Source organism: Salvelinus namaycush, chromosome 16, assembly GCF_016432855.1.
Source record: "Salvelinus namaycush isolate Seneca chromosome 16, SaNama_1.0, whole genome shotgun sequence".
NCBI lineage: Eukaryota > Metazoa > Chordata > Actinopteri > Salmoniformes > Salmonidae > Salvelinus > Salvelinus namaycush.
The window spans coordinates 40,826,005-40,843,445 of NC_052322.1; the positions used below are offsets into that span (position 1 = coordinate 40,826,005).

The 17,441-nt window shown below is 41.5% G+C and overlaps 1 protein-coding gene across 1 annotated transcript in view; it reads left to right on the top strand.

The window, feature by feature from the left end:
• Positions 1-14,648: 14,648 nt before the first annotated feature.
• The window catches only part of LOC120061443 (CTTNBP2 N-terminal-like protein), a 33,944-nt gene continuing 31,151 nt past the window's right edge, over positions 14,649-17,441 (top strand). Inside the window, exon 1 of the mRNA XM_039011253.1 lies at positions 14,649-14,752. Within this exon, the coding sequence (XP_038867181.1) occupies positions 14,747-14,752 (6 nt within the window). The 5' untranslated portion in view covers positions 14,649-14,746. The remainder of the gene's footprint in view (positions 14,753-17,441) is intronic.

Genomic DNA, 17,441 nt, shown 5'->3' on the forward strand with positions numbered 1-17,441 from the left:
GTGCAACCAAGAGGAAAGCTATGAAATGAAGAGTATAACTCTTACTCTGGGGAATAATTTAATACATATTTGTGGGAAAATATATATTTTTTTAAATTATATTCTGATGATGTTTAGGCCAGCAGAGAAGGCCTTGCAGGCCCTGACGGCCCACCACTGCATAAATCCTACCTGGATGTATGGATTATCAAAGTGAAGGATGCATTACACACAGATTTATACACAAAGCCCACAGATCGCAATACCTTGCTATGTGCGGAGAGTATGCATCCCCTTCCCATCAAGAATGGTCTACCATATAGCCAGTTATGCAGGGTTAAACTAATCTGTGGCCACCAGACACATTTTGACAGCAATGCTAAAACAAATGACAGATACATTTAAAATGAGAGGTTACAAGTACAAAACTCTTGATGCTGCAATGATGAAAATAAAACCAAGAGAGGAATTACTAAAAACTCAACCAAAGAAGAAAAACAATGCAACCGTCTTTTGCACTAAGTACACCAAGGGTTCAGAGAAATTCTTTTTAATTTTTTTAATTTTTATTTAACTAGGCAAGTCAGTTAAGAACAAATTCTTATTTTCAATTACAGCCTAGGAACAGTGGGTTAACTGCCTTGTTCAGGGGCAGAACAACAGATTGTTACCTCGTCAGCTCAGGAATTCAATCTTGCAACCTTTCGGTTACTAGTCCAACACTCTAACCACTAGGCTACCTGCTGCCCCAAATGAAAGCAATTCTGAAAAATCACTGGCATATTCTGCAATCAGACAAAAAAATCGCACATCTCTTCTAGGTATCCCCACTGGTGGTCTATAAGCGTCGTCGCAATATTGGAGATAGTTTGGTGAGATCTGACCTGCCCCCTGAGCCCACTCACACTCTTGACATCTATCCCAAATGGGAACTACAAATGTGGCTCATGCTCACAGTGCAATAGCACTATAAAAACATATTTCTTCAGACACCCACATACAGGTCGAAAGATCCCTGTTAGGGGTAACATCTCATGCAAGACCAAGGGAGTAATCTATCTCATCACCTGTTCATGTGGAAAAGCCTACGTAGGACAAACGAAAAGACAATTTAAAACAACACATAGCTGAACCCTGCAGCTCAATCAGGTGTCAGAACATTGACTATCCAGTAGCAGCTCACCTTGTTGAAGCTAACCATCCTATCTCCTCCCTCAAATACACAGGCATTGAGCATGTTGCTCTCCCAAGGAGAGGAGGTAACATCGAGATCCTACTACTACAAAGGGAGGCTTACTGGATATCCTATCTAAATACATTGACCCCTAGTGGTCTGAATATTGACTTGGATCTCAGCCCCTTCTTATGAACACATTTTTCCTTTATGAACAAGACTTGTAAATGTATATTCTTTCTACAGCTTATTAGCGTACACCTAATATGTTCCCCCTGTTGATGATGCTCATTATACATTAAGGTTGAACCAAAATATTATATGTAACAAATATGAAATGAAATACGAAATTATTATTTGAAATTGAATGAAACAATAATGTATGTTGACGCTAATATGATGTACAATATTCCATTATGTTCCTATATGATAACAATAGCGTAATTTTTAATATGCCATATACTATTTTTTTACAGTTTCACTAATTAATTTTAATTAACTTAATCATTATGATTATTGTCATTGGTTGGACTAATTGCACTGTTTGTCTACATAACCTGGTTCAAGTATTCATGACATTACCCTGAGGAAGGCACAGTGATGCCGAAACATTGGTAAATTACCATTAAAATGCTGGGAGTTTATACATGGAGTGTGCGACTTTCTTTATTTTGATATTTATAGATTATTCGCCGTTAGTCAGTACCTCCACACAAACATTTTTTTCTGGGTGTGCACCAGCTCATGTTTTTTAATCTAGCTGTAACCTACCTAACACAGAGACACCTACTGGTCACTGCTCAGCCTGCTATCTCATCGTTATAATGATAATAACAGACTAGGATTGTGTGCATAATCTATTTATCTAGGCTGTACATAGTGTAGGCAACAGTGCTGATAGTCTGTCTGTACAGAGGGTGGACTACAGTGTTGATAGTCTGTCTGTACAGAGGGTGGACTACAGTGTTGATAGTCTGTCTGTACAGAGGGTGGACTACAGTGTTGATAGTCTGTCTGTACAGAGGGTGGACTACAGTGTTGATAGTCTGTCTGTACAGAGGGTGGACTACAGTGTTGATAGTCTGTCTGTACAGAGGGTGGACTACAGTGTTGATAGTCTGTCTGTACAGAGGGTGGACTACAGTGTTGATAGTCTGTCTGTACAGAGGGTGGACTACAGTGTTGATAGTCTGTCTGTACAGAGGGTGGGCTACAGTGTTGATAGTCTGTCTGTACAGAGGGTGGGCTACAGTGTTGATAGTCTGTCTGTACAGAGGGTGGACTACAGTGTTGATAGTCTGTCTGTACAGAGGGTGGACTACAGTGTTGATAGTCTGTCTGTACAGAGGGTGGACTACAGTGTTGATAGTCTGTCTGTACAGAGGGTGGACTACAGTGTTGATAGTCTGTCTGTACAGAGGGTGGACTACAGTGTTGATAGTCTGTCTGTACAGAGGGTGGACTACAGTGCTGATAGTCTGTCTGTACAGAGGGTGGACTACAGTGTTGATAGTCTGTCTGTACAGAGGGTGGACTACATTGTTGATAGTCTGTCTGTACAGAGGGTGGACTACAGTGTTGATAGTCTGTCTGTACAGAGGGTGGACTACATTGTTGATAGTCTGTCTGTACAGAGGGTGGACTACAGTGTTGATAGTCTGTCTGTACAGAGGGTGGACTACAGTGTTGATAGTCTGTCTGTACAGAGGGTGGACTACAGTGTTGATAGTCTGTCTGTACAGAGGGTGGACTACAGTGTTGATAGTCTGTCTGTACAGAGGGTGGACTACAGTGCTGATAGTCTGTCTGTACAGAGGGTGGACTACAGTGTTGATAGTCTGTCTGTACAGAGGGTGGACTACATTGTTGATAGTCTGTCTGTACAGAGGGTGGGCTACAGTGTTGATTGTATGTACACACAGTGTACATTGCCATTCAGGTTTCAAACTCCCACAGTGACTCAGCAGTCTGAGACACACACACACACAGACACACACACACACACACACAGAGACGCTGTATAGGCAATATTCCAGTCTCAGATTGTTAAGAAACAATGTCTCTCTTCACTTTCATACAGAGCAGAAGGTGTTTCTTGAACTGTGGTAGCATTTGGGCATGGCATTTGAAAATAGTTATTTTTTATTTGATTTAAATGTATTTGGATACATCTTCCAATTCTAAATAAACGAATATGGCAGCTTAATCACTTTAAGTCAATTGTACCATTATGATAACATTGTGCTACTGGTAGGAGTAGTAACACCAATGACGGTAACACCAATAACTGAGGATTTTCTTAAATGGAGACCTGATGATAAAATATAAGGTTATTAAAACCCTTTAAACCTTAAATTACTATTGATATGATTAATCATTTTGCTCACAATGTAATTTACCTTCATTTAAATTGACTAACACCAATGAAACTTTTTATTTAGACACATCAAATTATCATTGGAATCTTCAAATTGCGTGTCTTACACTGACAATGTTTTTATTTGTATCAACTTGACCTCTGGCCAGGTAGTTGATCAGGATTAATCTTTCTCTTTCAGAGGCAACCCAACCAGCCAGTCAGGTTTCAAACTCCCACAGTCACTCAATGCACACACACACACACGCACGCACGCACGCACGCACGCACGCACGCACGCACGCACGCACGCACGCACGCACGCACGCACGCACGCACGCACGCACGCATGCACACACACACACAGTGGCGACCCATCATCCAGGGTACATGTGGCTCTGTTTTTCGCCACACCTGTTAAGCAAAAAAACAAGTATGATGATGTCATTAATACGTGTCACATTTCAATTTGTAAACAAAGTAAAAAATTATAATAATTCAGTTAATAAATACAACCATGGTATACAACCATGGTCTAGGTGTTTCAGCCTAGCCCAGTGCTTTCTGTGGTGGTGTGGCAGCCAGTGGAAAATATGGAGGGTAGGGTTTGGTAATGTTTTCTAGTTGCGACTTGATTGGCTCAGTGTTCTGTCATTCATGGGGACACTACATCACCGCAAAATCTACGAGGACAGCTCGAAAATTCAAGCCCCTTGGGTGCTGCCATAGATTTACATTAGAAGTGCCCATCCAAGAAGGCTCAAGGTCATTGGTCAAATCACGTAATATCTACCTTAGTTTTGATTGGACAGATTTTATTAACATCAAATTTCCAAAATCTTAGCTAGCAAGATAGACAAGCAGTCATCATCATGAATCAAGTCGACAATCTACTGGCAAATCCTTTTCAATCCTTGTCATATGATAAAACATATCAGTGCTCATCGGCCATTGGACATAATACTAAGTGTATGTTGTGTAGTAAGCTATTAGTAGCCCATATGCCTCACCCTAATAATTTGTTCCCTTTCCCCCTCATAACTTTGCCTACTGTTCTGACTTGGTGGTGCACCTGTAGCCTATAGGCTGTTTTAGAGTAATGTCATCATCGAATATTTTATTTGTCTGCTTATATGCCCCCTTTATTTATCCTACGGTTCTGACTTAGTGTACAGGAAGAACACTGTAATAAAGGTCCATGTTCTGAATTTTGTCACTGTATGTTTCAAAAGTGCTATATTGACTACCTCCGTCCTAGCTCGCACATTGTCTTAAGAGGCAATCCGCAATTTCGATTATCCGCTCGTTGTTCCCTTATGCCATAGTTTGTACATCTCAATTGTCAGTAGAAAACACATTTATTGAAGAAAGTCAGCCATATCAGCTATGTTTTTTTTAAAGGCAGTAAATGAGGCTGAATGAACTGTTTCGCTGCCAGACAAGGCTCCACTGATAGGCAGGTGTAGCAGTGGTAAGGATCCACTCTATGGTGCTGAAAACAAAGCTCTGCTGTTGGGACAGCTTTATGTAGGCCCTAACAGTTTGTGGGCACCGTTTGTCACCGTTATAGTGCAATTAATGTATTGTTTAGTGTTGTGTTGTGTAGTGGCTTTGCTGGCATGCATCTAAAAAAAATGGTTGAGTTTGCCCCATCAAGATTCACATGCTAAAATCGCCACTGCACACACACAAACACACACCCACCGGGTACAGGCAATATTCCAGTCTCAGATTGCTAAGAAATAATGGTTATCTTCCCTTTCATACAGGACAGAAGGTAGTGTTCCTCTGGGGTTCTGGCACATTGTCTGAGGGGCGTGTCTCCTATCTCAATGTCCGCTCCAGTGAGATCCATCCAGGAGTGGCTGATCCTGTGCAGTTCCCAGACAGACATTATGAAGGCAGTAGAGAGAAAGAGGAAATACAAGTTCTGAGGCAAAGGGCCCACATGTCTTTCTTGTTCCAATGAACCTGTAGTTGTGTTCCTAGTCTATAGAGAAACACTGAGGTGGTGTTACTAGTTGTCTATAGAGAAAAACTGAAACTCCACTGGTTTAGAGTGCTGGTGAGACCATATGGAGAACCTGTAGTTTTGGTGCCCTGTTACAAGTTGTTCCTTGCAACTGTGACAGCCCATTTCAGGTTCCTCTGAAGTCTGCACTTGTTCACTTCCTCCTCCCAAGTTTTCAAAAGCATTGGATTGGTCATTGGTGTGTGGCAGACAGTGCTTCAACCTGGGTCATCAGTCAGTCACCGCACCAAAACGGTCTTATCCCACTGAGCTAAGGCCTTGGCATTAGTTTGAGGAGCCAATGAAAAGTCAAGCCTTCACATCTCAGGGAAGGTTACACATTACATGTGTGAAAGGGGCAGGAAAGCTAGACTGAAGGTTCTGTCAAGGGTTCCATCCATTGGCCACAAGGGGGAGTATTAGAACCATGTTAAAAAATACACTGCCATACTCAGAGAGTAGTCAAATCAAATCAAAATGTATTTTATAGTCAGGTTCAATAGCACAGTTCTGACTAACATCTCAGAGAAATGGAGAAGGAAAATGTTCAAATGTACAATAGAAGAAGACGATTGCCCTTCCAGGTAACAGGTTATGTATAGTATAGATTGTACCTATGTCTGTGATTTAAGATCATGTGATGTCTTCTTGGTACTAACTAGCCTATGTGTTCTGGTTTAGGAGCATGTGATGTCTTCTTGGTACTAACTAGCCTATGTGTTCTGGTTTAGGAGCATGTGATGTCTTCTTGGTACTAACTAGCCTATGTGTTCTGGTTTAGGAGCATGTGATGTCTTCTTGGTACTAACAAGCCTATGTGTTCTGGTTTAGGAGCATGTGATGTCTTCTTGGTACTAACTAGCCTATGTGTTCTGGTTTAGGAGCATGTGATGTCTTCTTGGTACTAACTAGCCTATGTGTTCTGGTTTAGGAGCATGTGATGTCTTCTTGGTACTAACTAGCCTATGTGTTCTGGTTTAGGAGCATGTGATGTCTTCTTGGTACTAACTAGCCTATGTATTCTGGTTTAGGAGCATGTGCAACAAATGGAATTTCAACAAATTATACAAAACATAGGCCTATGGGCATAGGTACAGTCAAACTTCATCAGGTAGCCTTAAGCGAATAGAAGTGATAGCTCTGACATCTTGTTCAGGTAGGGGAGAGTGAGCTAAGGTGAGCCATTTTTTACATTCAGCATCAGTCCATCAATGGGAATATATATGAGCAAACACAACATGTAAAGTGTTGGTCCCCTGTTTCATTCAAAAGAATCTTGTGTACAGATTTGTTTACATCCCTGTTAGTGAGCATTTCTCCTTTTCCAAGATAATCCATCAGGTGGATGGGGACAATAAAAGGCCACTCTAAAATGTGCAGTTTTGTCACACAACACAATGCCACAGATGTCTCAAGTTGAGGGAGCGTGCAATTGTCATGCTCACTTCAGGAACATCCACCAAAGTTGTGGCCAGATAATTTAATGTTCATTCCTCTACCATAAGCTGCCTCCAGTGTTGTTTTAGAGAATTTGGCAGTACGTCCACCTGGTCTCACAACCGCAGACCACGTGTAACCACGCCAGCCCAGGACCTCCACATCCGGCTTCTTCATCTGTGGGATCGTCTGAGATCAGCCACCTGGACAGCTGATGAAACTGAGTATTTCTGTCTGTAATAGAGCCCTTTTGTGGGGAAAAACTCATTCTGATTGGCTGGGCCTGGCTCCCCAGTGGCTGGGTCTGGCTTCCAAGTGGGTGGCCCTATTCCCTCCTAGGCACACCCATGGCTGAACCCCTTCCCAGTCATGTGAAATCCATAGATTAGTGCCTAATTAATTTATTTCAATTGACTGATTTCCTTATATGAACTGTAACCCAGTGAGATCATTGAAATTGTTGCATGTTGCATTTATATTTTTGTTCAGTATAGTATTATTTCCAACAAAGATATATACATGCAGTACCTAACAAAAGTTTGGGCACATCTACTCATTCAAGGGTTTTTCTTTATTTGTACTATTTTTTACATTGTAGAATAATGGTGAAGACATCAAAACTATGAAATAACACATATGGAATCATGTAGTAACCAAGAAGGTGTTAAACAAATCAAAATAGATTCTTCAAAGTAGCCATCCTTTGCCTTGATGACAGCTTTGCACACGCTTGGCATTCTCTCAACCAACTTCATGAGGTAGTCACCTGGAATGCTTTTCCAACAGTCTTGAAGGAGTTCTCACATATGCTGAGCACTTGTTGGCTGCTTTTCCTTCACTCTGCGGTCCAACTCATCCCAAACCATCTCAATTGGGTTGAGGTCGGGTGATTGTGGAGGCCAGGTCATCTGATGCAGCACTCCATCACTCTCCTTCTTGGTCAAATAGCCCTTACACAGCCTGGAGGTGTGTTTTGGGTCATTGTACTGTTGAAAAACAAATGATAGTCCCGCTAAGCCCAAACCAGATGGGATGGCGTATCGCTGCAGAATGCTGTTGTAGCCATGCTGGTTAAGTGTGCCTTGAATTCTAAATAAATCACTGACAGTGTCACCAGCAAAGCACCCCCACACCATCACACCTCCCCCATGCTTCACGGTGGGAACCACACATGCAGAGATAATCCTTTCACCTACTCTGTGTCTCACAAAGACACAGCGATTGGAAACAAAAATTTCAAATTTGGACTCATCAGACCAAAGGACAGATTTACACCGGTCTAATGTCTAATGTCCATTGTCCGTGTTTCTTGGCCCAAGCAAGTCTCTTCTTATTATTGGTGTCCTTTAGTAGTGGTTTCTTTGCAGCAATTCGACCATGAACAGTTGATGTTGAGATGTGTCTCTTACTTGAACTCTGTGAAGCATTTATTAGGGCTGCAATCTGAGGTGCAGTTAATTGCCGATTTCTGAAGCTGGTAACTGTAGTGAACTTATCCTCTGCAGCAGAGGTAACTATGGGTCTTCCTTTCCTGTGGCGGTCCTCATGAGAGCCAGGTTCATCATAGCGCTTGATAGTTTTTGCAATTACACTTGAAGAAACTTTCAAAGTTCAATATTGACTGACCATGTCTTAAAGTAATGATGGACTGTCGTTTCTCTGTTCTTGCCATAATATGGACTTGGTCTTTTACCAAATAGGACTATCTTCTGTATACCACCCCTACCTTGTCACAACACAACTAATTGGTTCAAACGCATTAAGAAGGAATGAAACTCCACAATTGAACTTTTAACAAGGCATACCTGTTAATTAAAAATGCATTCCATGTGACTACCTCATGAAGATGGTTGAGAGAATGCCAAGAGTGTGCAAAGCTGTCATCAATCAAAGGGTGGCTACTTTGAAGAATCTCAAATATAAAATGTATTTTGATTTGTTTAACACTTTTTGATCCTACATTATTTCATAGTTTTGATGTCTACACTATTATTCTACAACGTAGAAAATAGTAAAAATAAAGAAAAACACTTGAATGAGTAGGTGGTTTGAAACTTTTGACTGTTACTGTATGTTTCAGGATGTAGAGTATCCCTGGAAATAATCAGAATTCATGTTAACATGACCGTTTTGACAACATAGCTTGTCCAAACAAAGTGGTCTCTTGGCACATCTTAGCCCGGGTATGGGTTAAGTTGAGCCACGGGACGGGGTAAGTTAAGCCGCCTACAAATTTCAGTATGGAATTAAATATTACCACTACCTTTTTAAAACCATGTCTATCTTTATATCCCAAACGGAATTCGACATTATCACAATAGCTTTCTTGTCTTTTAATAATTTGATTAATCTTTTAACACAGGCTTAACACCTAACAAACACGTTGTACACCTAACAAACACTTTAAACATAGTCCAGGCCCTGTTCTTACCTCATATCCCAGCAACAATGGGAGGAAAACACTTAAATCTGCTCAACTTTCCATTTGCTCAACTTACCCCATGGCCATTGGTTCAACTTACCTCACTGCAAACATTTGGACTATTTTAGCACAAACAGCTGCAAGGATGCCCTTTCACGCTAGGTTCAGGATCTCATATTGAAGCCTATAGAGACCCCAACAGATGTATAGAACAATCTTAAAAGTATCTACTTTGATTTACATACAACCATCATGGAACCGTAACAATAAATTAATTTGATAATAAATTTTTTTGACCTAACTTGCTTACCACTTTTTACATGTGTTTTCTTCCTTCACAGACTCCATGAAATGATAACCTCTTCGTAAATATTTGGTTAAATTATACATTTTGTGTATGGTTTCCTAGAAATAAGAGCATCTCAACTTACCCCGCTCTCCCACAGGCCTATTAGATTGCTAATTGGGGGACCCTGTGTTGACGCCACCGTGACTCCATCTTGGCACTTCCCCATTTTGGAAGCAATAAAAATGTATGAATTATTTTCTACATTTGTTTAGCCACATTTATTCTATTAATGCATTTTTTTTAAATATTCTGTGAGCTAAACATAAAAAATATATAAAAAGATATATATAAAAACATTTCCCTTAAAGTATAATTTTTTGAGATGACTATTGTTACTCTCCCCACTACAACAACAAAATACTTGAATGCATGTCCTTTTGTTCTTGAAACATTTAATTTAAATACTGTAGGACTCCATTCCTATGGAGGACTGCTCCTACTGGGGAGTGCCAATATGGCCGACCGGTGATTTCAAAGCCTCCCAATGACCAACACATAGCATCAGAAATCCAGCGTTTACAGTATATACATCATTTCCGTTTTCAGAATTGACTGATGGTGACTCAACTCTGCCTTGATATAAGAGAACGGAGTTGAGCCTTCCTCAGCTAGCGTCCCTTGAGTATAGCCACGGGAAGTAGGGGTGCTGAGGATGCTGCAGCGCCCCCTGAAAAAACAGAAATAATACCAACAAAAAAAAACTGGGCCTTTACTAGCCACTGTATCTAGGCAAACACATTTTTCCAGCGATATTAAAAAAGATTATTTTAATATGTCAAATGATGAAGAATTGCATGAAATGTTTATAAAATAAAATAAATTCTCGGACCTGCAAATACAATGACACACTATATATTCAAAAGTATGTGGACACCCCTTCAAATTAAAGGATTCAGCTATTTCAGCCACATGCGTTGCTGACAGGTGTATAAAATCGAGCACACAGCCATGCAATCTCCATAGACAAACATTGGCAGTAGAATGGCCTTACTGAAGAGCTCAATGACTTTCAACGTGGCAATGTCATAGCATGCCACCTTTCCAACAAGTCAGTTCGTCAAATTTCTTCCCTGCTAGAGCTGCCACGGTCAACTGTAAGTGCTGCTACTGTGCAGTGTAAACATCTAGGAGCAGTGGAAACATCTAGGAGAAGTGGAAACATCTAGGAGCAGTGGAAACATCTAGAAGCAGTGGAAACATCTAGGAGAAGTGGAAACATCTAGGAGCAGTGGAAACATCTAGAAGCAGTGGAAACATCTAGGAGAAGTGGAAACATCTAGGAGCAGTGGAAACATCTAGGAGAAGTGGAAACATCTAGGAGCAGTGGAAACATCTAGGAGCAGTGGAAACATCTAGGAGCAGTGGAAACATCTAGGAGCAACAGAACGTGACCGCCGAGTGTTGAAGCACGTAGCTTGTTCCAAACTGCCTCTGGAAGCAACGTCAGCACAAGAACTGTTCGTTGGGAGCTTCATGAAATGGCTTTCCATAGCCAAGCAGCTGCACACAAGCCTAAGATCACCATGCGCAATGCCAAGCGTTGGTTGGAGTGGTGTAAAGCTCGCCCCCATTGGACTCCGGAGCAGTGAAAACACGTTCTCTGGAGTGATTAATCACGCTTCACCACCTGCCAGTCCGACGGACTAATCTGGGTTTGGCGGATGCCAGGTAAACGCTACCTTCCCCAATGCATAGTGCCAACTGTAAAGTTTGGTGGAGGATGAATAATGGTCTGGGGCTGTTTTTCATGGTTTGGGCTAGGCCCCTTAGTGCCAGTGAAGGGAAATCTTAATGATACAGCATACAATAACATTCTAGACGATTCTATGCTTCCAACTTTGTGGCAACAGTTTGGGGAAGGCCCTTTCCTGTTTTAGCATGACAATGCCCCCGTGCGCAGAAAGAGATCCATACAGAAATGGTTTGTCGAGATCAGTGTGGAAGAACTTGACTGGCCTGCACAGAGCCCTGACCTCAACCCCATCGAACACCTTTGGGTGGAATTGGAACACAGACTGCGAGCCAGGCCTAATCGCCCAACATCAGTGCCAGACCTCACTAATGCTCTTGTGGCTGATTGGAAGCAAGTCACTGCAGTAATGTTCCAACATCTAGTGGAAAGCCTTCCCAGAAGAGTGGAGGTTGTTATAGCAGCAAAGGGGGGGCAACTACATATTAATGCCCATGATTTTGGAATGAAATGTTTGATGAGTAGGTGTCCACATACTTTTGGTCATGTAGTGTAGATTCATCCCATGTTTTTACTATAAAGGAGATCTTTCCACCCCTACTGTTGTCCACGGTGACCTGTGAACCCACAACCTTCTGGCCCACAGCCCTTTCAGAACTCCTGCATTGGCATGTAACACTTACAGGATGAATAACCATTTCTAAAACAGCATATCTAAGGCTCTGGTCTGTCCAAGAAATGAGGGTAAATGGTAGGCATGTTCTCTGCTATCCACTTTGTTTTAATTATTATTTTGGGTATAGAGGATTTTTTTTTTCAAGCCTTCAGGGAGGGTTTAGGTGAAATATATTTTGCTGAAGGGAGGGCCATCCATTTTCATTTCAGAGAGGCCAGATTTTCTCCATGTTACCTTTATTATAAATAGCATTCCCTCCCTAAGCTTTACCTGAATGAAATATATGAAACTGATCATGACTACATTTAATCTAATTTCACAGCAATTGGTAATCAACATGCAATAATACCTGTATACTGTCAATCGTTGCTGGCTTCATTAATATGATGGATTTTTGGACTTCCTTGGTCTTCTTTATTTGTTTGAGGGCCTATAAATGAGGCCAGCTTTACCATATTATCCTGGAGACATACCTACACACTTACTTTGCGTGAATGATATATCTCAGCTTTAAACAATGTGAAGTTTGAGTACAAAATTATGTGTTTTGTTTCTTTCTATTATGTGGTTGCATGAAATAGCAAATGTGAATTCAACAATTCCATCTTTGTGGCTCCCTGATGAAACAGTAACATCCATTATTGTTGTTAAGCTTAGCCAACCTGTACTCTATGGCTTAGTAGTGTGTTGAATAGATTCCACGATCCGGACCGGACATGAGCTAGTGCTCGGCTCGTTCTCGAAAAGTGTGTAATCCTATGCAAATTTTAATCTACGCCCACGGTGACGTGTAGCACCGCCCACCCGGGGAAATGGCGTGAGTGTGTGTTTGCGTGGGTGGGTGTATCCCTCACGCCTCGATCACACATACACTGTTTTGCGCAAAATGGTAGGCAGCATGATCAGGTTATGTATGCAACAAAAGTTCAACAATCACCTTCTGCTTCCATTTCTGTCAAGCCGTCTTTGCATAAATCCAACGTATGCACCACACAGAACGCACTGCAAAGCAATTCTGCAAGGCAAACGCAGCGTTCCATTGGAAATGCATGTACATTACTTCTGGTGTACCAAAACGCAAACGTACTGTCGGTGTGATCAAAGCGTCAGCCAGCTGGTTCTGGGGCTCTGTTGACAAACACAAACAGAGCCCCAGGACAGCAACACAATTACACCCAACCAAGTTATGAGAAAACGAAAAAAGAACTACTTGACACATTGGAAAGAATCAACAAAAAACGGAGCAAACTTGAATAAACAGAGAAGTAGACAGTGGCAGAATACCTGACCATTGAAACTGACCCAGAACTGATAAAAGCTTTACTGTTGCTTGCTGTTTGGGGTTTTAGGCTGGGTTTCTGTACAGCACTTTGTGACATCAGCTGATGTAAGAAGGGCTTTATAAATAAATGTGATTGATTGATAGATACTATATACAGCCTCAGTGAGCATAGCCTTTCTATTAAGAGAAGCCATAGGCAGACCTGGCTCTCAAGAGAAGACAGGCCATGTGCACACTGCCCACAAAATGAGGTGGAAACTGAGCTGCACTTCCTAACCTCCTGACAAATGTATGACCATAAAAGGCACATATTTCCCACCAAGAATAAAAAATAAATTTTAAAAATGGTCACATGCGCCAAACAAAATAGGTGTAGACCTTACCGTGATATGCTTACTTACAAGCCCTTAATCAACAATGCAGTTTTAAGACAAATAGGAGTTAAAATGAAAGAGTAACAATAAAATAACAATAATGAGGCTATATACAGGGGGTACAGGTTCAAACACAAATACAATTTGAACAAACTCCTGTATCTGTTAGGTGAAATGAGACCGTGTGCAATCACAGCAGCAAGGAGTTCAACCAGTGTATCAGAAGCACCAACATTCTACTATTTGCACAAGGTCACAACACTGTACATCATTTTTAACCACTAATAATTAAAAAAAATTCAACATTGTTATTCTCTTGAACATTTTTTATGTGAGTAGACCTGTTTCTATCCCTCCGATAGGGTTAACCCTTACTGGAGCAGTGGTTATTCTGCCTGCCGGCTGTGAGACCACGGTGTTATGCTGTCGCAGTTCGCAAAGATTTCTACATGTTAATGTCTGATTATTTTTGTCTTTGTTTCGTTTAATTCGCTTAGCTGGTTTTTGTCTTTGTTTTGTTTGAGTTTTTCACTTGCTTTCCAAGCAAATAAAGCCCCTTTGAATTTAATTGACTTGATATCCTAGCCTAAACAGAGAGCGCTGGGTACGCTATGTGAACAAGCCTAGAAGCCGCCAGTATGAATAGATCTCGGACCAGTTCAACATGCCTAAATCCTACGCTGAGCCATTGGAGGAAGAACGAAAATCCAATTTGAGATCAGCGTCTAGGCGCAACTTTACCCAACACACCCAAACAAAGAGTTTTACCCCGTCGCTGCGAGCCCGCCCCTGTCCCTGCCCACCTCTGCTAAGCCAGTCTACTATTGGTCAGAATTTTGAAATACGCCCCATCGATAGGCTGTCTGTCTTGTCAAAGACCGTTGTCTTATTCGCCACTGGGATAAGCGCTCGGATACTCGGGTTCAACTATTCATTTTTATTTTAACGTTTAAGTTTGTATGTTGTTGTAAAATTGATGAAGTCAGGACTTAACGCATGAAGGTATGTGAATGTAGGACACTAATATTACCATATGATCGCAGCTTCTTTCATGATCTTTAATTGTGTGTGCGTGATTTGAGCAAGTGAGCGTAGCTGGCTGGCTGGCTACAGTACAGGACTGTCCTGCCAAGTATCCCGCTGGAATAATAGGAAGGGAAACTTTGTAACCACTAGCTTGGTCGATATCTAAACGAGGATTGTAATATTCAGGCCTTCCAGATAGTAGAATAGATTGTATCTGCTCTATGAATTGCGTTTCTATCTGTAATGTTCTACATATTTAACCACTGAGTACAACCCGGATTTGTTGATCATCTAGTTGCCTAGAATTGTGAATGCGCATTAGCCTAATAGGAACCTTAGACACTCTTTAAATAGCCTACCTCACCTTGTCTCTCCATTACAGAATAACTAGTCTAAACAGAGAGACTGACAGGTGGAATAAGTGTTATCCCACCTGACAATAATTAACTAATCTTTTTGTTTTTGTCCACCTACACTACAACAACCATGTCTCAGGTGACTAAGACTAGCATGACCAGTGAGTCTTCTTCCTCTGAAGGGGTTATCTAGAAGTGACCATGGCGCTGTCACACAACTGTACAATAAACACTGTTAACTATTACAGAAGGATTCTGCTTCATTTGAGACAATGGGTCCAGGAGACAGGACTGCAGGAGATGTGGATCTGTGTTGATTTAGCTGCTGTCACACTGAGCTGTCTTCCTCTGGTCTGATACTCACTGTGCTTTAAATACGCTTTTGTAGCACATTTTGGGATTTATTTTAACCTAAATAGGACTCAAACCTTGCGCATGTCAGTCCAACACACAGCAAGCTCAGAATGAGGACAGGGTGTGATAGGTTGCTGGTGTTGAACCCAGGTCGTCAACGTGCCACAAGACACACACACACACACACACACACACACACACACACACACACACACACACACACACACACACACACACACACACACATATACTGGCTGTTGAGATATCAGAGTGAAGTCAGATATCTCATCTACTCATTAAAGGAGAGTTTATGCCCATTAAGCCAACAGTTCAACCACACAGTGTTATTAACAGTAAACTACAGTGTGTGTTTGTGTTTGGGTGCACTGGTGTGTGTGCGTGTTGGGGTAGTAAACCAACTGCACACATTAACACTCAGTTATTTGGTTGTGAGTGAGGGGTCAACCACATAATGCATTGAGGTCTGTGTGAAGGAGTAAATGTTCCCGGAGCTGTGATGCAATACATGTAAACATAGGCTAGGCTAGGCTACTCAGGCAAACACAAGGCTTTGTCGAGGGGTAGTGTTTACTCATAGGAGATAAGGCAATGATATAGACACAGACAGATATTAATCTACAGTGGATGCTGCAGTTAGTAGAAACAAACATGGAGAGAGAGACAGAGAGAGAGACAGAGACAGAGACAGGGCGAGAGAGACAGACAGAGAGAGAGAGACAGACAGAGAGAGACAGACAGAGACAGGGAGAGACAGAGAAAGAGAGAGAGACAGAGAGAGAGAGACAGAGAGAGAGACAGAGAGAGAGACAGAGACAGAGAGAGACAGACAGAGAGAGACAGACAGAGAGAGAGACAGACAGAGAGACAGACAGAGAGAGACAGAGAGAGAGAGAGAGAGAGAGAGGGGGGGGGGGGGGGGGAAGGAATAGACGTAGAACAGGAATTGTCTGTGGTCTTTGTCCACGTAGTTCCCATGGCAGCCAGGGCTGTGGTCCGTGTCCACGTAGTTCCCATGGCAGTCAAGACTGTGGTCTGTGATACATCACAGAGAGGGAGACCTGCCTGGGACATGCTGAGTAAAAGGAAGAGGAGAAACCACAAAGGGAGAGAGAAAGAGAGAGTATTTAGACATAATATGACATTTGAAATGTCTCTATTATTTTGGAACTTCTGTGAGTGTAATGTTTACTGTTCATTTTTATTCTTTATTTCACCTTTGTTTATTATGTACTTCACTTGCTTTGGCAATGTTTCCCATGCCAATAAAGCCCTTAAATTGAAATTGAAATTGAATTGAAAGAGAGAGAGACAGTCATTGTACTGTTGTTGGTCAGTTTTGGTTCTGGTAGTGGGAGTGTGTATATTGTCCCTGGCTGGCTGTGGCCCCCACTGGTCCAACAGAAGTACTGGGCCTCTCCTGTCTGTCAGATCTCTTCCTCCTCCTGACCGTGTCAACAGACAGACACAGCCGGTCTCGGGCTCTGAATGGACAGTTAGAGAACACAACCAAACCTCTCTCTCTCTCAATTTCAATTTCATTTCAATTCAAGGGGCTTTATTGGCATGGGAAACATATGTTTACATCGCCAAAACAAGTGAGGTAGATAATATACAGAAGTGAAATAAACAATAAAATGAACAGTAAACATTACAGAAGTTCCAAAAGAATAAAGACATTACAAATGTCATATTATGTCTATGTACAGTGTTGTAACGATGTACAAATGGTTAAGGTACAAAAGGGAAAATAAATAAGCATAAATATGGGTTGTATTTACAATGGTGTTTGTTCTTCACTGGTTGACCTTTTCTTGTGGCAACAAGTCACAAATCTTGCTGCTGTGATGGCACACTGTGGTATTTCACCCAGTAGATATTGGAGTTTATCAAAATCGGGTTTGTTTTCAAATTCTTTGTGGATTTGTGTAATCTGA